At 37.4% G+C, this 27,404-nt stretch overlaps 1 protein-coding gene across 7 annotated transcripts in view; it reads right to left on the bottom strand.

Annotated features, from left to right (window-relative positions):
• Positions 1–14,004: 14,004 nt before the first annotated feature.
• The window catches only part of TXNDC16 (thioredoxin domain containing 16), a 52,922-nt gene continuing 39,522 nt past the window's right edge, over positions 14,005–27,404 (bottom strand). For 4 of the 7 annotated variants that reach the window (XM_039320799.1, XM_039320758.1, XM_039320783.1 and 1 more), the window contains 5 exons: positions 27,019–27,103; positions 25,495–25,633; positions 25,112–25,272; positions 23,164–23,357; positions 15,696–17,391 (listed from right to left, as the gene is read on the bottom strand). In XM_039320799.1, coding sequence (XP_039176733.1) covers positions 17,129–17,391; positions 23,164–23,357; positions 25,112–25,272; positions 25,495–25,633; positions 27,019–27,103 — 842 coding nt within the window. In that variant the 3' untranslated portion in view covers positions 15,696–17,128. Of the gene's footprint in view, positions 14,919–15,695; positions 17,392–23,163; positions 23,358–25,111; positions 25,273–25,494; positions 25,634–27,018; positions 27,104–27,404 lie in introns of those variants that run through there. The other 3 variants (XM_039320767.1, XM_039320776.1, XM_039320803.1) reach the window with 3 other exon arrangements.

Genomic DNA, 27,404 nt, shown 5'->3' with positions numbered 1-27,404 from the left:
GACAAAGTGGAGTGAGTTCACGGGAGGACTGTGCCTTGCATTCAAGCTACCTCTTTTGTGGCATGATAACAAGACAAAATAGTGAGCAAATCACACCAACTCCTCCCTCCCTCCCTTCCTTCCTCCCTCCCTCCCTTCCTTCCTTCCTTCCTTCTGAATCATATAACTTTCCTTCATTTTTGTGGAACTACAGCTGAAAAAAGCAGCCCCTTTTTTCTGCTCTCCTTCAAAAACTGCAGAGCTTCTCATAGCTTTTATACACAAACACTCCCTCCTCCCTCTACCAGTTTATATAACCCATATTTGACTTAAAACATCAAACCCGCAAAGGGGATCTTGCCAAGAGATACATTCCTGGGAAAGTTGCAGCCATGTGCTGCCTGAAATTAGAGCAAACAGAGCTCAGAGCTGCACCATGTATATCAGCATTATTCATGTGATCTTTCAACAAAAGAAGGAAACTAAATCTTTCCACTGAATTTTCCCACCAAAGTTAATAATAACATTCCCTACATGGAAATGATACCAATAATCATGTTGTATTTATGATAGCTATCTGGGCAAATTATAAATTATCAGCTTGGAAACCTTTGCTAGCAGGCTGTGTGTGTGTGTGTGTGTGTGTGTGTGTGTGTGTGTGTGTGTGTGTGTGTGTGTAAATACACATACATACACACATATATACACATACATATATACATACCCACAAACATATATATATATAAATTCTGCCTATTTTATGTTGGAAGCTTATCTTCTCTCTGGAACATGAAAGCATTTTCAGAGAAAGCAATGCCTAAAATGTATTTTATTTTCAACATTTATATTCTGCAATTTCACAGGTTTTTTTAATTATCCCAAATCAAATTATAAAAAATGTTGTGCCCTGCAAAACTGTTGAATTTGCATTAGTGTTTTAAGATTATGGGAGTAGATGTCCAGTGGCTCTGAATGGCACAAAGGCTTTGTTTCTCCATACAGTAGCAGGAGTTTTCTTCTAATGCTACATTGGAAATTAGTCTTGATTCCTTCTTTGAATACTTGAAACCCACAGGAACTGAGTAAAAGATTGCAAAGCTTTGGCCATGTTTCACATCTGAATACATGCCAGTTAGAGAAAGGATCCTATACAGGTGGTCCTTGACTTACGATCTCAATTGAGCCCTAGGACACAGCAATGGTCATAAGTATATGAACCAGTTGCCCAGCTTCTTAATTTTGATCATGTGACCATGGGGATGCTGCAGTGGTTGCAAGTGTGAAAAATGGTCATGCCACTTTTTTTCATTGCCATTGTAATTTTGAATGGTCACTAAATGAACTTATGTAAATCGAGGCCTACCTGTACCTTTCATTATTTTGCAGAAAAAGCAGTTCCATAAAGTGTAGTCTGATATGTCACTTCTATCTTCTGGAACCTCCATGTCCAAGGTATTATGACTGTTTCTTATAGAACAGGGGTGTCAAACTCGTCGCGTCACGTGACGTGTCATGACATGACAGTATCGTGCCCTTCTTCCCATTGCCAGAGCTGGGGTAGGTGCAGCTTCTGCATGACGAATCCGGCCTGGAGGCCGGCAGTTTGACACTCCTGTTGTAGAAGATGTAGAGGAGGCCATGGCTTTGAAGAAAGTATGCTTTATAGAAGCTAGTACAAAAGCAGCAGCTTAGCAGAAAAACAGAGGGAGAGGGGGAGAAAGAACCCCTTGACCTGCCTTGACTATTGTGGTTGTAAGAGGGAAGGAAAAAGGGAAAGGGAAAACTCTGCCAGGTCTTCAAGACTCTGCTATTACTGTCTATATCAATAAAAGTAGAGTGCTAATATTTCTTGTGGTTTCTCTTTCCTGTCCTAGTCTACCACAAAGGGCTGATAGAAGCCATATTTGTCATTTATTTTTTTCAAATGGGTACCCAGATGTTCCTGGAAAATTATCATAAATTTGATTTTTCTAGAATTGGGTTGATGATTTTCATCAAGATTATCTATTAATTTTTTTAAAAAAAAATTAAGCAGGAGGTTTATTCAGATGCATTCATAGAGATAGCTTGCAAGCAATATATCATTTCCAAGAACATACACATTTTGCATGTTGATCATCAAATAAATTTTAAGGAGCCAGATGTTTTTAACTGGGTACTATTTCAGGAGAATGTAAGAAAAAGAAGCAGTGGTTCCTGACTTATATTTCCGCTTAGTTGTAAATCATGTTTTAAATATAGCACCGATGGGAAACTAAAGGATCCTTTAGTTGGCACAGGTTGAGAACTGATTATTTAGTCTTTTCAAAATATAAATTTATGAGCAAACAATAAAATATTTTTATCTCTGATTATCTGCTGCAGAAAGCCAAGTAATCATGAGTGAAGAGCTGCCAATGCTTAGGGAGATCCGTTATTGTTTTTTTTTTTAAGTTAAGGAGAAAATAACATCCTTACAGTAAGAACAATTTGACTGTGGAACCAATTCCTCAGAGACGTGGTGCACTTATATAAGACCCCAAGAACCAGGAATGACAAATAGGGTTATTTTAATTTAAACGCAGATCGAATTGATATCCAGAATGAGACCGATCAAATTTTTCGCATGAGTTCAATATCTGGAAGAAAAAACAGATTACCAAGAGAAATGCATGTGAGGTTCATGAAGAAATCAACAAGAGATGAAATACTGAGAAAAGTGAGAGAGGAACCTTTACAATATAAAAATAAAGAAATTGTGGTCTTAAAACAGATACCCAGAAGAGTGAGAGATACCCGGAGACACTACCATTTTCTAACTACAAAATTGATTGCCAAAGGCATAAATTTAAGATGGCTAATGCCAGAAGGCATTTTAATAAATTGGAACAATACAAGATATCGACTGGACTCAATTTGGAAAGCAGAGGACTTTGAAGTAAGAAATAGAGTAATTTTGGATGAAGGATTGCAGCAACAAGAGGATAAACAGATGGGAGAGACAGCCCAAGGAGCAGCAGCACAAGCAGAACAGCAGCAGGAAAAAAGTGAACAAACAGATGAAGGAGAAAGAACCGTTAGAGAACAAAGGATTACAAGAGCGACTAGGCCTAAATATAAGTAATAAAAGAGAAAATGGAGGAAAAAATGAGATTTTTTCGGTAAATGTAAATGGACTAAATTCCCCAATAAAAAGAAATAGAATTTTTAGGAAACTTCAGAAATTAAATATAGATATAATTTGTTTACAAGAGACGCACATAAAAAAACAACATTACAAATTTTTGGAATACCCTAAAATGGGGAAGCTTTATTATACATCAGCACAACAAAAGAAACAAGGGGTGGCGATTTATGTTAAAGAGACAATAGACTCCAAATTAATATATTCAGATGAAGAAGGAAGAATTGTTATGGTTGAAATATATTTGCACCAAAAAACAAATATTGTTAGTGGCAATTTATGCTCCAAATGATAGTCAAGAACAATTTTTCAAAGATTACACAGGAAATTAATAGAAATGGAATACCAAAATATTTGTTTAATAGGAGATTTTAACGCGGTAGTAGATGGAACAATGGATTATAAAAGTAGCAAAACAGGAAAATTTGTAAGAAGGAGATTACCTAAGACATTTTTTGATATGGCAGAAGAAATTGGAATTCAAGATGTTTGGAGAGAAATCAATCCTCAAAATCGACAGTACACCTTTTACTCAAATAGTCATAAATCTTGGTCAAGAATTGATATGATTTGGATGACTCCTGAATTAAAGATGGATATACAGGAAGCTGAGATAGAAATAGGCACATGGGCAGATCATAACCCTATAAAAGCGACATGGAAAGGAGTACAAAAAAACCCAAGATGGATTTTAAATCAATCTATATTAAAAGATAAAGAATTTATAGACTTGGCCAAAAAAGAAATGGAATTTTTCTTTAAAGAAAACAAAGAAGAAGATACATCATTACAAAATGTATGGGATACAGCTAAAGCGTATTTTAGAGGTATAGCTATAACGTATATGGCAAAGAAAAATAAACAGAGAAGACAGCAATATTTATTATTAAAAGAAGAATTTAGAAAATTAGAAACAGAACTACAACAAAATCCACAGGAAAAGACTTTGAAAAGAGAAATGGAAATAATAAAACATAAGCTGAATTTGTTGGACTCAGAAAAATTGGCAGAACAAATAAAGAGAGCAAAATAAAATTTCTTTGAAAATGCTAACAAGCCAGGAAGATGGCTAGCTTATAAGCTTAAAAAATAGAAAGAGAAGAAAATGATACATAATTTAGTAGATGGGAAAGGTTGTTTACAATTTAAAAAGGAAGAAATAAAAAAGATAATCAAGAGTTATTATATGGAATTGTATGGTAAAGAGGAGGCTGCAAAAGAGAGAATTGTTCAATATTTAGAAGAAAGCAAATTGCCAGAGATTCCAGAGACATTCAAACTATGTTAGAAGACAGAATAACAATGATGGAGATATTAGAGGCTATAAAACTACAAAAAAACGGGAAACACCAGGCCCAGATGGGCTACTGGCGGAACTTTATAAAAAGCCACAAGATATATTAAGTGAACCACTGAAAGAGGTTTGCAATGGACTATTGTTAGAGGCCAAACTCCCAAATACATGGATAGAAGCAAATATTACTTTGATACCAAAAGAAGATTCAGACTTGATGTATATTAAGAACTATAGACCGATTTCATTACTCAATGTGGATTACAAAATTTTTACTTCAATAATGGCAGAGAGACTGAAAACATACTTAGTTGAGTTTATACATCCAGATCAAAATGGCTTTTTACCGAAGAGACAAATAAAAAATAATTTAAGGGTGATAATGGACGTATTAGAATATTATGAATTACACCCAGGGAAACAATTAGCATTAGTGTTTTTAGACGCTCAGAAAGCGTTTGACAATGTTTCTTGGCAATTTATGGTTCAACAATTACAAATAATAGATTTTGGAAAGAATTTTATAAATATGATAAAAACAATATATAGTAATCAGACAGCAAAAGTGATAGTGAATGGAGATTATACTGAGAACTTTGAGATAAGGAAAGGCACGAGACAAGGGTGTCCACTATCCCCATTATTATTTATCTTTACTCTGGAAATATTAAATAGAAGGATAAGACAAGATATAGAAATTAAAGAATTGAAAATAAAAGATGAAACATATAAGCTACAAGCATTTGCCGATGATTTAGTGTTTATTTTGGAAGAACCTTTAGAGATGATTCCTAAACTTTGGGAAAAGATAGAAGAATACGGAAAAGTGGCAGGACTAAAAATAAATAAAGATAAAACTAAAGTAATAGTAAAGAACCTCACAGATAAACAAAAAAAGGCAAATACTAGAGAAAACAGAGGTACAAATAGTGAAAAAAGTTAAATATTTAGGTATTCATCTTTCGGCTAAATGTTCGTCAATAAAAGAAGACAATTATATAAAATTATTGAAGCAAATAAAGCTAGATTTGGAAAGATGGAAAAATCTCAAATTGTCAATATTAGGAAGAATTGCTAAGTAAAAATGAATGTGTTGCCGAAGATTTTATTTTTATTTCAAATGATCCCGATAAAGCTTGAGAGAAAATTCTTTCAAAACTTAAATTCATTGGTTTTGAACTTTATTTGGCAGGGGAAAAAAGCTAGAATTAAGATGAAAACATTACAAGATGCTAAGGAAAATGGAGGTTTTGAGTTGCCGGAATGGACATTGTATTATCAAGCATCTATGTTAACATGGGTGAAAAAGTGGATAACACTCAGAAATAAAAGGTTATTGTATTTAGAGGGACATGATTTACAATTGGGGTGGCATGCTTTTTTATGGTATGGGAAAAATAGAGTTCATAAGTACTTTCAAAATCATTTTATAAGAAATGCCTTATTAACAGTATGGGAAAAAATTAAAACTGAAATATATTCAAAAATTCCAGGGCGGTTATCAACGATGGAGGCATTTATACATCCAAATCTGATAGACTTTAAAAAAGTATGGACATATAAAGATATTTTAGATATTGATGGGAAATTAAAATCTAAACAAGAATTGGAAAATTTAGGAATAAATTTGTCCTGGTAGGCACATTTGCAGATACAAAGTAGATATGAAAAAGATGTAAAAATGTATGGATTTTACAAGGATCAAAATGTGTTTGATAAGATTTTGTTAACCTCGGATGAGAAATTAATTAAGAAAATGTATAATTTTTTGTTAATTTTAGATATGGAAAGTGAACAAGTGAAAGAAACAATGATAAGATGGGCAAAAAAAATTGGTTATGATATAGAATTAGAAAAATGGCAAATGTTATGGGAGAGAAACTATAAATTAACAATGGCAACTTCATACAAAGAAAATTTGTATAAAATGTTTTATAGATGGCACCTTCCACCAGCAAGATTAGCAAAAAAAATTAAAAATATGTCAGATAGATGTTGGAAATGTAAACATAATATAGGCACGTATTACCGTATTTGGTGGACATATGGGAAGGCAAAGGCCTATTGGAAAAGCATACATATGTGGTTAGAAAAAATATTGGTCGAACAAGTGGATTTTAAACCTGAACTTTTTTTACTAGGCATTATGTCTGAAAAGATTAATGAGCAGAAATTATATTTAATTCTACATATTACCACAGCAACAAGAATAATTTTTGCACAGTACTGGAAGAATGAAGGATTGCCATCAGAAGAAGAAATAATCACAAAAATATTGGAATGTGCAGAGATGGACAGACTAAGTATGAGGCTGAAAGACAAAGAAGATACGGACTATTATAAAATTTGGAATTTATTCTATTCTTGGTTAGAGAAAAGAATGAAGGATTAGGAAGTGAACATGTATTAGCTTAGCAAACACCAGACAACTTGTTTGACTGGAAAAATTAACATATGTTGATGGGAAAAAAATCAATAAAAAAGATTGTTTAAAAAAAATATTATCTATTAGTAATTTTTAAAAAAAATTAAGCAGGAGGTTTATTCAGATGCATTCATAGAGATAGCTTGCAAGCGATATATCATTTCCAAGAACATACACATTTTGCATGTTGATCATCAAATAAATTTTAAGGTGCCAGATATTTTTAACTGGGTACTATTTCAGGAGAATGTAAGAAAAAGAAGCAGTGGCTCCTGACTTATATTCCCGCTTAGTTGTAAATCATGTTTTAAATATAGCACTGATGGGAAACTAAAGAATCCTTTAGTTGGCACAGGTTGAGAACTGATTATTTAGTCTTTTCAAAATATAAATTTATGGTCTCCAATAAGCAAACAATAAAATATTTTTATCTCTGATTATCTGCTGCAGAAAGCCAAGTAATCTTGAGTGAAGAGCTGCTAATGCTTAGGGAGATCCGTTATTGTTTTTTTTTTAAGTTAAGGAGAAAATAACATCCTTACAGTAAGAACAATTTGACTGTGGAATCAATTCCTCAGAGACATGGTGCACTTATATAAGACCCCAGGAACCAGGAATAACAAATAGGGTTATTTTTGAGTAGTTTTCTTTATTGTTCTTCACTCACCAGTAGATAGATTCTTGCCAGACTAAAGCAATTATTTGCATAACTATAGGTATACTTTGGGAAAAGTTAGGAAGAGCCATTTAACCTTCTGTCAACACTTTGAAGTGTTTCAATAGTCGGAACCTTGACACCTTCTTCCCGCCAACCAAACTTTCCAAGTTTTGCTGCCTCCTTGCCCTCTGGAATGCAGCCTCTCCCTCCTGGGAATCCAAAATACATTTCCCCACAACTTCTTAAATAATGGACTGCTTAAATAGAGGCTAGGGGTATATGTCATGAATCCTTTAATTTGGATTCCTGCACTGAGTACAGACTTAGACTCAATCACTTCAGTGGTCATTGCAATCTTCAGGTTCAAATCTAGAACCAATGAGCTTGTCCTTTTGTCTAGAGCACCATCTCTTTACCTCAGCTCCCCCTTCCAGATCCTAAGCTGCAGAAAATTGGGCAACTGTTAACAGCGTGCAGACTGTCTTCAGTCTGTAGTAAAAAAAAATAATAATAATTAGGAGGGTAACTACAACAGTGTGAAAAAAGTTTTACAATGCACATTAAAAAAAACAGGGAGACTTTTGATTGCAATGTTGCAGGCACCCTTTTGGCTTTTACTATGCCTGCAGACACCCCTGCTGCCAATGTGATTTAAGCAATTTCTCCAGCATGTGAGTTCCAGTGCCATTTTCTGGCTAATAAAATAAGCCCTAGGAAGGTTGGGTGCAATGTAGAATGACTGGGCTTTAACTGAACTTAAAAATAACCTGTCTCAGATGAAGAGAAGAACCCCAAATTTGTCATCTTTATCTCATCTAGTAATTGACTTGCTGATATAGCATTGCAAGATTAGTTGGAAAGCCAGGTTAGTGTCAAGAATGGTTGGAAGTGTGAAGGTTGGAAGTGTGAAGGGGGGGCAATGAAGAAAAGCAACATAACTCTTTCACTTATGTAGTTGTGGCTGGGATTTTCTCATTCTCCATCCATTTTGGAAGCAAGGAGTTGGAAGTTAATCTAGGTGAAACCTATTTTAGGACATGCATTACAAGGACTGTGTGAGGCATAAAAAATCAGAACCATTCATAAGGTTACAGCATAGATTTATTCAAGATTTATACACAAGAAACTGATCAAATAAATTGGCATCAGATAAGGATAAATGGAATTCAGGAGAGGTTGGTCTTGGAGCACTTGTGGAAATGCAGTGGCTCTAGTCTAAACTGATGATATGCTTAAGTCTACCCACCAGCTCTGCCTGCTTTTCTCCTACAGTTGGGCTTCTTCTGCAATAAATCATACTTTCAATGTATGCCCAAATTTCTGAACAAGAGAGTTCATGGATTACACATGGTCCTGGGCTCTAGGTAGAGTACAGAGAAGAGCAACGAAGATGATCAGGGGACTGGAGGCTAAAACATATAAGGAACGGTTGCTGGAATTGGGTGTGTCTAATTTAATGAAGAGAAGGACAAGGGGAGACATGATAGTAGTGTTCCAATATCTCAGGGGCTGCCACAAAGAAGAGGGAGTCAAGCTATTCTCCAAAGTGCCTGAAGCCAGGACAAGAAGCAATGGATGGAAACCAATCAAGGAGAGAAGCAACCTAGAACTAAGGAGAAATTTCCTGACAGTTAGAACAATTAACCAGCGAAACAACCTGCCTCCAGAAGCGGTGATTGCACCAACACTGGAAGTTTTTAAGAAGAGACTGGACAGCCATTTGTCTGAAATGGTATAGGGTTGCCTGCCTGAGTAGGAGGTTGGACTAGATGACCTCCAGGATCCCTTCCAACTTGATGATGATGATGATGATGATGATGATGATGATGATGATGATGATGATGATGGTGATGTCTGAAATGGTTTAGGATTGTCTACTTGAGCAGGGGATTGGACTAGAAGACCTTCAAGGTCACTTCCAACTCTTTTTCTATTATTTTGTTAATCCACATAAATGCAATTAATTTGACACATTTGGGGGGTCTGACTTTATTTGCCAAAATCCAGTTGGTAGCATCAAAAACAAAAGTACAAAACACCCACGAGGAAGAGTATTATTTATATTTTGGAGGATGTATCTCTCTTTTTTCTTCACTTTGTTTGGCCAAATCTGGTCTGTGCATTTGCAAATGATGCCATGTTTCTCGAGCACCAGTATTTTTTGCTGCAGTGTCTGGTTCAATTCCCTCCCCCATTAGCCCATCCTCATCACTTCTGCTCTCACTTTGGGGGCCAGGATGACTGATACCATTTTGGTAGCGTGGATGAAACAGCTTCTTCTTGGAGGAATCTCTTCTGTTCTGTTCTATTCTGTTCTGTAACACCCTTGTCAGTTCTGAAGAAGCTTCTTGGATGAGAAGCTAAATGTCTTTAAGGGAAAAACCAAGAAAGTCCATTTGCCTTTTAAAAAGCACCTTTGGGACAACCATGACTTGGATGATTGAGAATCTCCATATACCTTCTGGGCAGAATTCTTTTGCTTGGTGCAACAGACTCAGTCTTGGCTCAAAAGAACATCTATCTGACCATGTAGCACATAGACTTCACATTTCTACTGTCTGTACTGGGTAGTGGTTATAAAGTAATCTGATCGTGTATATATCATTGCTATGGCCTACTAGGATATGTGGTAATCTGTTGAGAATGGGACATGCCCTGAAAGCTCCCGAGGACAAATTCTGAATTAATCATTATATCAACTCCTGAATTAATTTTAGAAGACTTTTATAGCCATTAGTTTACAAATGCTTCGCAGAATTTGGCAGATGATCCAAACATGTACTTGGTTTCCAAATGAAATGCTCATTGGTATCAACATGTTTTGCAACTACTCTCATCGGTCAAGCATAACGGATAGCTACCAAATGACCCATTTTCTTACATTTGTGGCATTCTTCCATATTGGCAGAGCATCCTGATTTTTGTGTCTTTTCCCTCAGTGAGTGCTTCTAGAGTCTATCCGCTGTATTGATAGAGATTGCACTGATAGTGAGACAAGACCTGCATAGGCTTTCCTTTCTATAGGACTGTTTGAATGCTTGACTGTTTTAGCAACCATCTGCAGCTCTATTAAGATTTCTTGATTCCAGTCCTATCTGGCCTTTGAAATGCTCAGAACAGTTATATGTATTGCTCCTGGCACAGTTAATAATTTCTGTCGCTTTTGAAATAATGTGTTGTCCATATATTTTGTGGATGTTGTGTTTTAATGTTTTTTAAATTGTTTTATAATTTTAGAATTGTAAGCCACCCAAGTCACTTCACATCCTTTCTTCTTGTGATGAATTGTGAGGTAGCGGCAGCACTAACCTGCACAGGCACCTGTTCCAGTCACTGCACAACCTATTGCTCTGGGGATCCTTTCAGAATAATACCTGAATCAGTATCCAGTGATGTCAATGTCACTTTGGAAACTCCTTGAAGAACTGGAAGGTCTTCTCCTCGCCACCAGCAGAGGAGCTTTTAGGAGGCTTCTTTTATAATAAAGATAAAAGCTTTATTGTGATATAACATCCATCTGTTGGAAGGCAAACTGATGAGGCTGCTCTGTGCTACCATCTTTCCCCACAGGGAATTATCATCCTCTAACTTATCTTTGTCTTTTTGGGGGGGACAAGCAGGCATAAGAACCATGGTGGTGCAGTCATTAGAATGCAGTATTGCAGACTAACTCTGCCAACTGCCAGCAGTTTGATTCTCACTGGCTCAAGGTTGACTCAGCCTTCCCTCCTTCCGAGGTCAGTAAAATGTCAACCCAGATTGTTGGGGGCAATATGCTGACTGTAAAGCACCATGAAGAGGTATATAAGTCTTAGTGTAATTGCTATTGCTGTATTAACCAATGAAGTGCTACTCTTCAGCCGCTCACCTTTTCTTATTGAAAATATCTCAAGGCCAATGAAGAGTCTAATGGCTTTCAGGGAAATTTGATTTGGAAAGTCAGTGGTTTGTATCAGCATGGTCTTAAACCACTTGGTTTAAAAATTTAAACAGAGGGTAGAAAGAGATGGGCAGGCCTGAAAGAGGATATCTGTGGACATATAGTACCCATAGGATCTATATCAGGGACTCTTAGTCTAGTGGAACCTGTTAAGGTTTGTAACCCATCCATTTTGTAATTTGCAAAAAGAAGAAAACAGAATTTAAATACTGTGTTTATAAATCTTACAAATGAATGTAAACAACATATTTCACCAATACAGTTCAAATTTTGAACATATAATAAAGTCTTCTGAGTCAAGTTCAGCTTCTTGTGATCTCATGACCACAATCATTTTTCGTGCAATACAATGGTTTTCATTTCCTTCTTTTAAGATTTTTTTTTTTTAAATTCCCAGCATAGTCTTTAGCACTGACATTTTTGGGTGGTCTCCCATTTAAATACTAATGAGGTCCAACTCTCAATAAAATCTGTCAGGAGGTTGGGTATCTCTTTTAATGCACTCCATGTATTATTAGTGCCTGACCCCCAAGAACGCCTTTTTATACCCTTTGCTGTATATTTTTGTTAACTCAAACACATACATTGAAGGTATATTTTTCACTCTTTCCCCATGTAGTTCCATCGCATCCTGTGTTATTCAAAGGTCGCTCACCCCTGAGTTTGCTTAGAGAGCAGGGAGATGAAGGATAGAAAACTTTTCTCTTATGAATAACTTTAACATTTTAGAATGTAAACTGCTGAGTCTAGTAATTCATAACATGGATTAAAATAAGCACAGATCTCTTTTAAAAGCTATTTTCTCACTTTGTTGGCTAGAGATTAAGAGATTTGAAATCCAACACATGGGGGAGCTATCAAGTTGGGAAAAGGAACTTAAAAGTTTATGATCCAGTGTTCTGGGATCTTAAATTTTAAGGTTTAAAACCTCAGTCACAGTTAAGAAGATGCACGACATAGCCATATATTTTCTATTGTTCCCTAAGAGCTTGTAAACACTTTTAAGATTTGTCTTTCCAAACATAAAAAGTACTCATATTTTATATTTTATGTGCCAGGCCTTCAGCCAGGCTCAATGACACAGCTCCATTAAAACTGTCAAAAAGAGTATTGGCCTGAATTTGTATTTTTAAGACATTGGCATCAATTTTACCAGATAAATCACATTTATGAGGCAGGGCAATAATATAAAAGATAAAACAATACAAACATCATAAGAGGCCCTTGACATGCAAAACCACAATGTACCCAATGTGGAATTTTTCTGAATGGCAGGGCCTAGGTTCTTTTCCCCAAGACATCCTTGGCAGTTATTGGTCTTCATTATAATTTACTAACCCTTACCAGAAATACAAGTTCCTATAACTCAGCAATATGCCACATGTTTTGCATTCAGAGAGTTTTGATTCATCCTTCATAATTCCAAGGCACGTTGAGAAACATTTTCCTTGAAACCTGGGCCTTTATTCATACAACAGTCTAAACCACACGCTAGTCAACCAAATTTTGGCTTAATATACTGAGTCTATTTATTAGATTTTTATCCTGCCCTTATTATTTCATAAGTAAAGCATATCAAGGCAGCAAACATAGTTAATACTCCTTCCTCTTCCTGTTTTCCCAACAACAATGCTGTGAAGTGGGTTGGGCTGAGCGTGACTGGCCCAAAGTTACCCAGCCAACTTTCATGCCTAAATCAGGACTAGAATTCATGGTCTCCTGGTTTCTAAGCCATCACTTTAACCACCAGACCAAACTGGCTCTCTAGATTAACTGTCTGGAGTTAATCCAGCCTATGTTGTTAGCATGAGACAATGGGTGTCATGAATTAATGCAGTAAAACATGGTGAAGTTATCCATGGGTAAGCATATCATGTGAAGGTAGCACACAATCCTAAACTGTGGTTTAGTTAAATTTCAACTACCTGCATAAACATACTAAATCTGGGGTGTCAAACTTGCAACCTCACGTGACGTGTCATGACGTATCGCGACTTTTTCCCCATTGCCGGCAGGTTTCGGCATGACGCATCCAGCTCGCAGGCCAGCAGTTTGACACCCCTGTACTAAACCATAAACCATGATTTACTAAAAACAGTATTTGTGCAATTCACTAAACCAAGAGCTGAAAAATACTTTACAGGTTAACAGAATGTGAAACCAAGTTGGCAATGTACTAGATGAGCTGTACACTCTAATGCATGCCAGCTGGGGAACTCTGGCAGTTGAAGTTAGATCTTGAAGTTGCTGAGATTGAGAAATTCAGGCAGTCCTCGATTTAGGACCACAGTTCAGCCCAACATTTCTGGGTTAGTAAGTGAGACATTTGTTAAGTGAGTTTTGCCCCATTTTACGTCCTTTCTTGCCACCATTGTTAAGTGAATCACTGCAGTTATTAAGTTAGCAACACAGTTGGTAAGTGAATCTGGCTTCCCCATTGACTTTGCTTGTCAGAAGGTCGCAAAAGGTGATCACGTGACCCCAAGACACTGCAACCGTCATAAATATGAGTCCAAGCTTCTGAATTTAGATCACGTGACCATGGGGATGCTGCAATGGCTGTGTGAAAAACCATCATAAGTCACCTTTTTCAGTGCCGTTGTAACTCTGAATAGTGCTGTTGTAAGTCGAGGACTACCTATACTGTTATATTGAATTAATTTAAAGCATTTCTTATATTTCTGAGTTTCAACTTATTGTTTCCTCAGTTTTTATTTAAGACAGTTAGCCAAATGCTACTCTCCCCTCAGGGAAGCTACCATATACCAACCGGTATCCAGCCGTAAAGAAAGCCATGTTCTTTTAAGGTTTAATTCTCCTCCTGCTGCCCCAAAGGGGAGACAACAGAGGCCTGGTCAAAGAAGACCAACTTCTCAGGAACTGCGTCCTGCTCATTTCCCTGACATCACAGCCTTCATCCAGCTGGCTTCTGGTTAGGGAGAACTGTCATCAATCTCAGTAGAGAACACTGGACCCAAATCAATCCATTAATAACACTGTTAGCTGAGTGACCACAGCTGTAAAGTCAAGCAGCTGGATGGCGGAACAAACATCAGGCTGAGCACAGCTATGGAATAAGAAAAATCCTTGTGGATCTATTCCCGCATTCTACTTTCCTTAGCATTTAATGGGGAAGTGGAGAAGGGGGTCAGGAAGTTCTGTGGGGTTGGATGCCCACGGATTCACAGCATAAAGAAAACCCCAAAAAGAAACAATCCCTAGCCTGCTTCTCTTGGCTCTGTTCCGACTCATTATTGAATTCAAGCTGTCCAGATTATGCACGTGAGAGACGCAGTTCTTGGTTGATTCCTCTGGCTTTAGTATGTTAGTCCATGGAAAAAGCATCCTCCAATCAGGGGAGTACAGTAGGATTTTGGGGTCGGGGTGCAGGACTCTGTCATCTCTAGACTCCTTCTTGTGCCCCTCCTTCAACACTCCAGACCAGCACTGAAGAAGCTTCTTGGATAAGAAACAAAACATTCTCAAGGAAAATACCAAGCAAGTCCATTTGCCTTTTGGAAAGGCACCTTTGGTTCCTCAACCAAAGGCAACTTTAAGATGTGTGGACTTCTTTTTTAAAAAAAAAACAAACACCACTTTTTATTAATTTTCCAATGTTACAATTATATCCTTTGAAAAGCAACGTGATGTCTGAGTTACAATAATTCCATTACATACAAATGTACATACAAAGGTTAGATAAAGGTGATTAAGACATATATATGTTAAGAGTGATATAACGTATAGGTCAATATTGGAAGAAAGATTCGTTGCCTACATTAGAAGAATGGACACTTAAGGTTTCTAACTTAGCAGAAATGGCTAAAATTTCTGCTTATTTAAAGGATCATACACAAGAAAGATATATTATGGCATGGAGAAGATGGATAGATTATATTCAGATTAAATATGGAACTAAAAAATTTCATTTATTTTATGATTAAATTTTAATATGTATTATTAATAATATTTCACAATGGGAATTAATTAGTTTATTTACTGTTTTAAAGGTTTATATAATACTCGTTTAGAAAATGGATTTGTTTATAATGTTATTAAAGTTTAAAGGGAGTTAAGGGTTAAGCATGAATTTAATTGTTCTATAAATTGTTAAATTTAATTAGATTATGTTTAACATATTTGTTAAATTTAATTATGTTATGTTAATATGTTTGTAATACCCTGTAGTCGGCTCTGGGAAGTGGGGGGGGGGTAGGGGGATGGGGATGGGTGGGTAAGTGGGTGTATTTTGTTATTAATAAAACTTTTTAAATAAAAAAAAAGAGTGATGTAACATCACTAACATGTTTTGATGTAGTGATAAGAATAAAAAGTATAAGCTTAAGTATGAGAAAGTGGACATAAGGAAGAATGCTGGAATGGGAGAAATTTTGGTTATTGAATCTATAATATTTGGAAATTATAATGAAAATAAGAATATTATATTGTATTACTAATCTGTTGATATAGAAGTGAGATAGATAAGATATGTATCCGGAACACTAGATGCTGGGGGGAATTGTGACAAAGGGAATCAGGTCATTTAAAAATTTGGAAATGATAAATATTAAATGTTTAATTTAAATATCAATGCAAAATTAAAGCTGGGAAAATTCATAAGGTTATTGATGGTCCAAAAGATGGAATGTTAAAATAAATAAGACATATAAAATTATTGATAAATGCAAGAAAGCTATTAAGTAGCTGATGGATAGAATAAGAAATATATTAATTTAAACAAGAGACAGTATGTATTAAGGGAAAAAAGAGAGGGAATATTGGCTTAATAGTTGGAGATTTGTATTAATAATATTTGTATGTAATGGAGTTATTGTAACTCAGACACCACGTTGCTTTTCAAAGATATATTAAGATGTGTGGACTTCTTATTGGCTGGAGAATTCTGGGAGTTGAAGCCCACACCTCTTAATCTTGCCAAGGTGTGGGCTTCAACTCCAGAATGATAACCTAACCTAAGATTCTTCTATTGTTTGATTCCGTCATTCCACTTTTTCACAGCTTTGTATTAAACTGGTAAGGTCCAAGCACTTACAGTACTGATGGGTTACCAATCTTCTACAGCTAAAACACAGAAGATTCTACTTTACTGCCCCCAATTTCTTAACGGCCAGTAGACAATTCTGTAGATTTGGAACTTACGTAGCCTTATTTTCAAGAGAGAGAGCACTGGGGAAACTGCTATTGACCTTTTTAAAATAAACACCAGAGATTCTGTGATAATACATTTCTCATCTTCATGTCCAGATTAGCCTTAAACTCTTGAGATTTAAAAAATAATTGCTTCCAGATGTGTAAGCATAGGCACCCATGTGCAGCCATCCTGCCTTATTAAGTGTAATCCAGATGATATCTTTCTCCATTTGTTACCCTTCTGTCTTTTCTTCAACACTTTCAATCATTTTTCTTTCCAAAGCAAGTGCATATGACAGAAAAATGCTAAAAATGCATGTTTTAGAATCATAGAAGCTTTTGGAGGCCTCCTTCTGTATGAAAATTGGCCCATTATACCTATGTCACCAACTTTGTGTACATAAGAACTACACAGTTTTAAATAAATGTTTATGAAATATAACTGCCTTCTCTAGACCTCTGCATTGTCTATCCTCTACTTCCAAAACTATCCAGAGATCCAACATTACCAGGTTGCTTTATAAATCTGAATGGTGCTTAGCCTGCTTCTCCTGTGCTCCCAGATGTGGAGCTGTCCTTTGTAGGACCCTTCCAGTTGGCTTCTTTTGCTTCATGGTGGAGTCCATTGCTGCTTCTGCCTTCTTTTCTCCTAGGATCTCCTCCTGATGGATACTTATACTTTCTTGAGTATAAATAGTAAATTCAGGCAGTGTGGGTTCCATCATACTCAGGAAGTCATAGGCAGGAAGACGGGGCTTCCACTCTTTCACAGACAAGGTAGCTAAGAAGAGGAAATGTACACATCAGCTGGTTATCAGATTTCCTAATGCAGTTTTCCCCCATTTGGGCATTCCACAGATATGTGGACTTCAATTCTCACAATTCCCTAGGCACTTAATATTTCTGTAGTTCAATTTCCAGAGGGAATCTAGATTGTTAAGCTTGACCTCTGATTATAACTGATGTTAATCTAAACAATATAAAGAATTTTGTAGTTCACTTGAAGACGACTTTGAAGAAGACTGCAAGCCATATTTATATATATAAAGGCTCTGAGACTGCATAGCAGCCACCTAGCGATAATAATAGCCATTGTAACGTCCAAATGATGAAATATACACTCTCTGACATCACAATGCAAATCCCACTCTTTGGAACTGTACTGGCATTTCATTAGTTCCTTCCTTGCCCTCCTGTAGACCCCTTTGATGGAGGGTCAACTCAAGGGAGGCTGACCTTGAAGACCACCCAGAAGCTTCAACTGCTCCAGAATGTAGCAATCCAGGCAGTGAAGGGCATGCCTCAGTATACTGATGTAAAACCTCTTGTTTCACAAGCTGCATTGGTAGCCAGATTGCTTCTGGGTGTGTTTCAAGGTGCTGGTCACTACCAATAAACCCTACATGTCACAGGACCTAGTTACTTGAGGGATCACCTGCAGTATGTTCAATCTGGCAAGATTGGCACACTCCAAGTATCATTGATTAAACAAGGTCACCTACTGAGATCCTGGATATGTGCCTTCTCTGTGGCATCACCAGCCTTCAGTTCCCCCTAGAGATTTTAATGGCCTCCATCCTGCTGATGTTTCAATGGATCTTAAATATGCAGCTATTTGTCCAGGGCTTTGGAGAGAATGACTGATACCCCTTTTCTCCATTCTGTTCCCCTCTGGGTTTATTTTCTTTGCCACTGTTGTTTCTTGTGATGTTTTGTGTTTGCTGTACTGTTCTGGTTTTTTAAATGTTGTACAATCGTAAACTGCCAAGAGTCATTGGGAATCGAGAGCATATAAATTTAGTAAATTACGATTATAATCCCATCTACAATAATGTTTTTGTCATATGTATTACAGAAGCATACCATAAGCTGCAAGGACAGAGAGAGTCAAAAGGCAATCGTTAGAGATAAAAATAAATGTTTGAAATTTAAACTGGGCCCTTCTGAACATCAGGGGATATAATCCATATCCATAACATGGAGATTGCCATCAAAAAGGCATGCCTCTGAGTTGCTGACAGGAGGATGAATAGCCTATAAATTTAATAAATGAATAATGCCTCTGCCCTCCCTCCATTTCTATAGGCTGATTATGTCCTCCTTCACTGAGAACAACTTGGATTTTTCCATGAAAAGCCATGTTCATATTGGGAAACTAACTTAGATCCACAACTAAAGAACAATTACCTGATATTAAAAAAATTCAGAAATATCAGAAATGCCAAATCATGTGTCAAACCACTTGCAAGAACAAGTTAATTCCCTAGGTGAAAAAAGCAATCTAGGGGTATCATGTGAAGTGGTTGTTAAGCAAGGTTTACCTTCCCGATTTGCACAGCACAGCTGACAAAAGGGCATTCCATTTCAAGCTCTTTCACTTTTTCTTAAAGCAGTCAATTTTCTAATCACAACATTAAAATGTTCCAGCTTCATTCCACTTTTAAAAACCGAAAATTCCCCAATTGAAAAGGAAGCTGTTCATTTAAGGATGTACAGATTCTTATAGTGAGGATAAAGAAAATAAGAACATCTTAGAAATTGGTTACAAGACAAAAAAAAAAAGGAGAATGAGAAAGGAAGGGGGAAGGAAGCAGGAATAAGGGGAAATCCTTAGAGAAGATTTTCCGAGGAGGTATTTGATTGGCTCTCATTCTCCAGGATTCAATTTCTTCCCAGCACTGCTGGGTGTAATGAGAACCAAAGAATTCAACCCACTCCCAGGGAACAATATGACTTCCTCCTTCTTTGAAGTGTATTCTTCTTCTTTACAAAGCCCAGAACCTCTTAGAGTGTGATGTCACCTTCACTTGGCGGTTTCTCCCTCTAACTGGATCCTTCACACCATTCTCTGTATCTGTAGCTAAACTTTGTCTAGCCCCATCCTGCTCTTATCTGTTACAAATCATTTTTCCCACCTGTGCAAGCATTTCCGCTAGCAACAGTTTGTGGTTAACTACTTGCTTTCAATTTTAGTTGTTCTAAAGCGTGCGATCAACTAGCATCCTGTTATGTATCTACAAATTCTAAAGAAAGGAGAAGCAAGGTGGGTGTATTTTTTTCAAAGCCACTTAAAAGCAAAGCATATGACATGGCTTCATCCACTGGACCTATCACTTTGCTTTTAGAGTACTGCCATGTTATTTTCTTGAGGCTGTTCTTCAAAAGCATTTGAAAGCTGCATTTGCTGATTTTAGCCTATAAAGTCCTACATGATTTAGCATCATAACTGAACTTCTCAAATTTAATTTTATTTAATCCATCGGAAACAGTGAAAACAAGTTGAATATGATCAAAGCCTGTTTGATTAATTGTCTCTGACTACTTACCCCTTCCCCTTTATGGATTACTGCCTTGTCGTGGCGAAGGGGCTTGCGTAACTCAATGAAGCTATAAGCTATGCCGTGCAGGGCCACCCAAGACGGACAGGTTATAGCAGAGAGTTCTGACAAAATGTGATCCACTGGAGAAGGAAATGGCAAACCACTCCAGTATCTTTGCCATGAAAACCCCATGGACAGTACTAAAAGGAAAAAAGATATGACACTGGAAGATGAGCCCCTCAGGTCGGAAGGTGTCCAATATGCTACTGGGGAAGAGCAGAGGGCTAGTACTAGTAGCGCCAGAAAGAATGAAGCGACTGGGCCAAAGCCGAAAGGACGCTCAGCTGTGGATATATCTGGTGGTGAAAGGAAAGTCCGATGCTGTAAAGATTTTTTCTCCATAGGAACCTGGAATGTAAGATCCATGAATCAAGGCAAGCTAGACGTAGTCAAAAAAGAGATGACAAGACTGAACATCGACATCTTAGGAATCAGCGAACTAAAATGGACAGGAATGGGTGAATTTAACTCAGATGACCATCAGGTATACTACTGTGGGCAAGAATCCCTCAGAAGAAATGGAGTAGCCTTCATAGTCAATAAAAGAATAGGAAAAGCAATACTGGGATACAATCCCCAAAATGACAGAATGATCTCAATTCGAATCCAAGGCAAACCATTCAATATCACAGTAGTCCAAATCTATGCCCCAACCACTGGTGCTGAAGAGGATGAAATTGACCGGTTCTATGAAGCCCTACAGCACCTTATAGAATTAACACCAAAAAATGATGTCCTTATCATCATGGGGGATTGGAATGCTAAGGTAGGAAGCCAAAAGATAACCGGAATAACAGGCAAGTTTGGCCTTGGAGTACAAAATGAAGCAGGGCACAGGCTAATAGAATTTTGTCAAGAGAATACGATGGTCATAACAAACACTCTTTTCCAACAACCCAAGAGACGGCTCTACACATGGACATCACCAGACGGTCAACATAGAAATCAGATTGACTATGTGCTCTGCAGCCAAAGATGGAGAAGCTCTATACAGTCAGTAAAAACAAGACCAGGAGCTGACTGTGGCTCAGATCATGAGCTTCTCGTTGCAAAATTTAGGCTTAAATTGAAAAAAGTAGGGAAAAGCACTAGGCCACTCAGGTATGAACTAAATCATATTCCTGATGAATATACAGTAGAGGTGACAAATAGATTTAAGGAATTAGATCTGATAGACAGAGTGCCTGAAGAACTATGGATGGAAGTTCGCAACATTGTACAAGAGGTAGCAACTAAAACCATCCCAAAGAAAAAGAAATGCAAGAAAGCAAAATGGCTGTCTGAGGAAGCTTTGCAAATAGCTGAGGAAAGAAGGGAAGCGAAAGGCAAAGGAGAAAGAGAAAGATACACCCAATTGAATGCAGAATTCCAGAGAGTAGCTAGAAGAGATAAGAATGCCTTCTTAAATGAACAGTGCAAAGAAATAGAAGAAAACAACAGAACAGGGAGGACCAGAGATCTCTTCAAGAAAATTGGAGATATGAAGGGAACGTTTCATGCAAAGATGGGCATGATAAAGGACCAAAATGGCAGAGACCTAACAGAGGCAGAAGAGATTAAGAAGAGATGGCAAAACTACACAGAAGAACTATACAAGAATGAGCTTAACATCCCAGATAACCACAATGAGATGGTCATTGACCTCGAACCAGACATCCTAGAATGTGAAGTGAAATGGGCCTTAGAAAATCTGAGCAACAACAAAGCTAGTGGAGGTGACAGTATTCCAGCTGAGCTATTCAAAATCTTAAAAGAAGATGCAGTAAAAGTGCTACACTCAATTTGCCAGCAAATTTGGAAAACTCAACAGTGGCCACAGGATTGGAAAAGGTCAGTTTACATTCCAATTCCAAAGAAAGGCAATGCCAAAGAATGTTCAAACTATCGCACCATTGCACTCATTTCACATGCTAGTAAAGTTATGCTTAAAATCCTACAAGCTAGACTCCAGCAGTATGTGGATCGAGAACTACCAGAAGTACAGGCAGGATTTCGAAGAGGCAGAGGAACTAGAGATCAAATTGCCAACATACGCTGGATCATGGAGAAAGCTAGGGAGTTCCAGAAAAACATCTACTTCTGCTTCATTGACTAGCAAAAGCCTTTGATTGTGTGGATCACAACAAATTGTGGCAAGTTCTTAAAGAGATGGGAGTACCAGACCATCTCATTTGTCTCTTGAGAAACCTATATGCGGGTCAAGAAGCAACAGTGAGAACCGAACACGGAACCACTGATTGGTTCAAAATTGGAAAAGGAGTCCGGCAAGGCTGTATACTGTCGCCCTGCCTATTTAACTTATATGCAGAGCACATCATGAGAAAGGCAGGGCTAGATGAATCAAAAGTTGGAATTAAGATTGCCGGGAGAAATATCAACAACCTAAGATATGCAGATGATACCACTCTAATGGCAGAAAGTGAAGAGGAACTAAAGAGCCTCTTGATGCGGGTGAAGAAGGAGAGTGCAAAAGTTGGCTTGAAACTCAACATTAAGAAAACCAAAATCATGGCATCCGGCCCTCTCAATTCCTGGCAAATAGATGGGGAAGAAATGGAGGTAGTGACAGATTTTATTTTTCTGGGCTCCAAGATCACCTCAGATGGAGACTGCAGCCAAGAAATTAAAAGACGCTTGCTCCTGGGGAGGAAAGCTATGGCAAATCTAGACAGCATTCTAAAAAGCAGAGACATCACCCTGCCAACAAAAGTGCGCATAGTCCAGGCCATGATTTTCCCAGTTGCAATGTATGGCTGTGAAAGTTGGACCATAAGAAAGGCTGAGCGCAAAAGAATTGAGGCCTTTGAACTGTGGTGCTGGAGAAGACTCCTGCGAGTCCCTTGGACTGCAAGGCGTTCAAACCGGTCAGTCCTAGAAGAGATCAACCCCGACTGCTCTTTAGAAGGCCAGATCCTGAAGTTGAAACTCAAGTACTTTGGCCACCTAATGAGAAGGAAGGACTCACTGGAGAAGAGCCTAATGCTGGGAAAGATTGAGGGCAATAGAAGAAGGGGACGACAGAGAATGAGATGGCTGGATGGAGTCACTGAAGCAGTAGGTGTGAATTTAAATGGACTCCAGAAGATGGTAGAGGACAGGAAGACCTGGAGGAATGTTGTCCATGGGGTCGCGATGGGTCAGACACGACTTCGCAATTAACAACAACAACTTACCCCTTGGAGCTTCTTGTTTGATGTTTAGTTTTTCAATCCAAGCAAGGATATTTGTTTCAGAAATTGACTGGTCTGATGGAAAAACAAAGACATGGCCTCCAGAATGAAGGTTGATCCAGAGGAGGAGAGGCACAGGAGGAACCGAGTTTCCAAAATAAGCTTTCAGAATACTTCTGCCTACAGGTGTGTTCTTACTGGGTTAAAAAGAGCACACACACACAAATCAATCAATGCTAAAAGAAATGGTACAGATAAGTCATACTTCTTCTGAATTCAAGCATATCAGAAGAGATAAGACACTGCTAAGAGGTGCCTCCATTATGCTCATTGGCTTGGCTTGCCAATAGACCTAATCAGAAGATACTTTATCTTTGGTCTTTAACAGTGGTATTTTGGGTGCACGACAGACTTTCCTGGTATCGTTCCTGAGGTCTTGTTGGTGCTAAATAAACACATTTCTGTTCACTCAAGTCTTTTATATGAACTTATTTAGCCTAGGAGCCTTATAGTTTTAAAACCAATATCTTTATTTTGGCTGTTAATTTTGTTTTGGTGTCCTTTGTTATTATGAAAGTTAACCATATAATGTCATATTTCCTATTTAAATCATTGCAATGTCTGTTTACAGCAGTTTCTCAACTTTGGCAATTTTAACATGTAGGGATTTCAAGTCCCAGAATTGAGAACTGGGGAATTATGAGAGTTGAAGGCCACCCATCTTAAAATTGTCAAGGTTGGGAAACACTGATTTAGGATATCTAAAGAACTTTCTTAAACCACAGTGCTAAATCTTAATCTAAAGAATATGTTAAGTACAGGTTGTCCTCAATTAACAACCATTCATTCAGAGACCATTTGAACTTAAGATGGTGCTAAGCAAATGATAGTTATAATGGGTCCTCAGAGTTCAGACCATGGCAGAACCTCCCTTGTCCCAGAATCAAGTGATCATGATCAAGATGCTTGTTCTGACTGTTGCAGCATCCCACAGTCATGTGATTACAATTTGCAACTTTTCCTGCTGACTTTCCACAAGCAAAGTCAATGGGTAAGCCAGCAGGAAGTCAGAAGTCATGGTAATGAAGTCCTTTCTTAATAAACAGTGATGATTCACTTAACAATGGTAACCAGAGTCTGTCAAAATCGCAACTGCTAAGCGGCACAGACATGTAATGCTGCGCTTTATGACTGCATCTCTTGGTGACAAAAATTCTGGTCCCAATTACCATCATTAAGGGAGGAGTCCCGGTAACATTTCCTAATGCAAAATTCATATTGCATTATTCACCTCCAATAGGTTTAAACCAATGGGAAAGGCCCACATATAATAATAATAATAATAATAATAATAATAATAATAATAATAATAATAATAATAGTAGTAGTAGTAGTAGTAGTAGTAGTAGTAGTAGTAGTAGTAGTAATAGTAGTAGTAGTAATAGTAATAATAATAATAATAAAGTTGGAAGGGACCTTGGAGGTCATCTAGTCCAACCCCCTGCTCAGGCAAGAAACCCTATACCATTTCAGACAAATGGCTGTCCCATCTCTTCTTAAAAACTTCCAGTGTTGAAGCATTCACCGCTTCTGGAGGCAGGTTGTTCCACTGGTTAATTATTCTGTCAGGAAGTTTCTCCTTAGTTCTAGGTTGCTTCTCTCCTTGATTAGTTTCCATCCATTGCTTCTTGTCCTGCCTTCAGGCACCTTGGAAAATAGCTTGACTCCCTCTTCTTTGTGGCAACCCCTGAGATATTGGAACACGGCTATCATGTCCCCCCTCGTCCTTCTCTTCATTAAACTAGACATACCCAATTCCAGCAACCATTCCTTATATGTTTTAACCTCCAGTCCCCTAATCATCTTTGTTGCTATTCTATGTACTCTTTCTAGAGTCTATTGTAAACTTTATCCCCAAATGGAGGTCAGCGTGGGTATACTGCAAACTTACAGGTTTAGCCAGCAAGCAATAAAGGTTTTGTGGTCCTTGCCAATAGCCACATGCTTCATTTGTTCTTCTTCCCTTTCGCTAGGAACCCCGTCACTGAACAAAATGAGCAAAGGTTTCTTCATCTGGAAGTAATCAGGCAGGTTTTCCACTGTGATTTCTGGCTGCAACAGAGAAAAGCTCAAATATAATACAGAAAAATGCTCCAGTTGTTCTACATTCAAAGAGTTCTAGTAACTATGTGCCCAGAAGACCCTTTAACCAACTGGACTTCATTTTCTTGCTAGAATCAAGACACCAAAATGTGCTGAATTTTTTTATTAGAGAACAATCCCAATAAAGAGTCTCTAAATAAATAAAAGATCAGAACTAAAAATTATGCTCACAAATGTCTCCAACAATGCATGACGGATTACTTTAACAATGTCTTGTGTGTTATACTGCAAGAGCTGGAGGGCATTCCTTTGCTGAGTTGCAGGCTTAGCAAACAGAAGTGCTGGAAGAGGTACATTATATTTATGGGAGCTGAGGAAAAAAGACCACAAAAATATATTTCAAAGATCTACCAAAATTGCTCTTATTATCTGATTGAGGAATCTTAGCCAAATCATTAAAGGAGCCTAAGTTAAATTGAACTGACTATTGAATTAATACCATATTTGTGTGCATATGAATACAACGATACAAAAAGCACTGCAGTCATTAGTTCTCAGTGACTGTTCGATGTACCTTATGACCATTTTTCACACTTATGACTTTGGCAGCATCCCCATGGTCACTTGATCCAAATTCAGATGCTTGGCCACTGACTCATATTTATGACAGCTGCAGTGTCCCGGGGTCATGTGATCACCTTTTGCAACCTTCTGACAAATAAAGTCAATGGGGAAGCCAGATTCACTTAACAACTGCAGTGATTCACTTAACAATAGTAGCAAGAAAAGCTATAAAAGGGGGCAAAATTCATTTAAAAGATGTCTCGCTTAACAACATAAATTTGGGGCTCAATTGTGGTCATAAGTCAAAGGCTATCTATACTAATTTCCTTGATATACAATAGTGTAAGTGTCATCTTAGAAAATGCATAGCATCTTTCCTGAGGGAGAAACTGGAACAGCCCTGGAAAAATAGCATTTCTTATAACCACAAAGAAATCTGCTGTCCCTTTAATCTATAGCATTAATCAACAGCCCTGTGAACCACATTCAGTTACTCATGTCTCTCTTTAGAAAGGGGCTTCCTAATTTTTTTATGCCAGAGATCCATTTGACCATCTATTGCATTAAAATGAATTTACTTGCAAAACATAAATATATATAGTACATGCATATAACTTACATATAACTTAATTATTCTCAAACACAATTAACAAAATATTTAAGTATGCAATAAAGTAATATATGTGCTTTTTCATTAATCCATTCAATCAGTAACAAAATATTACCCTTTCTTAGGACGTAGTAATTTTAGATGAAAGAATTAAATGTTTTTGGAATTTAGAGGCCATATGTTACTTTGTTGCTTATGGTATATACATTAATGAATGAAAAGCTAAATTTCAATGAGAGGTTAATGAAAACATTTTTTCCATCCAAGTTCATGAACCCCTTAAATCAGGGGTTCTCAACCTTGGCAACTTTAAGACTGGCTGAGGAATTCTGGGAGTTGAAGTCCACAAGTCTTAAAGTTGCCAAGGTTGAGAACCCCTGCCTTAAATCTACCTATGGATCTCCAAGGGTTCTATGGACCTCAGGTGAAGAAATTTTGCTTTAGAAAGATGCTGACAATTAGAAACAGATCCCATCAACAAAGAAAAGGGAGAATTCTGTTTAGATCTTGCCCAGTCCTTGAATACAGCAATTAAATAATTGATTCATTATCTGGTTCAAGCAAGGAAAAAAGCAACATACAGAACTGTAGCATCCTCTTCATAGTAGATCCCTGTTGTGACATAGCCATTTAGGATTCTTCCAGCTTCAATAAAAGCCTCTCTTGCTGACAAAACAAAGCAGCTTTAAATGTAACATAATAACCAAATTTCTTTTCTTGCCTCTGGCTAAATTTATCAACTTCAATCAGACATTCACAGATATAAGCAGTAAATGAAGTAAGTGTGTATCATACAGTATTGCTCTCAACTGCAAAAAAATTCCAAGGCCATTTTATAAATACTTTACTTATTTGTTTATTCCATTTATATACTCAATACACGTAAACCTGTTTTTTGCCAATACATGAGAACCTGAACAAAAACCGTCCATTGAAACAAACAGGGAAAAACAGATTTTAGGAGAAG

This window comes from Crotalus tigris, unplaced genomic scaffold (genome assembly GCF_016545835.1).
Source record: "Crotalus tigris isolate CLP2741 ecotype Arizona unplaced genomic scaffold, ASM1654583v1 scf7180000017605.3043972, whole genome shotgun sequence".
Taxonomy (NCBI): domain Eukaryota; kingdom Metazoa; phylum Chordata; class Lepidosauria; order Squamata; family Viperidae; genus Crotalus; species Crotalus tigris.
The sequence above is the reverse complement of the archived record's forward strand: the minus strand, read 5'-3'. Positions and strand labels throughout refer to the sequence as shown.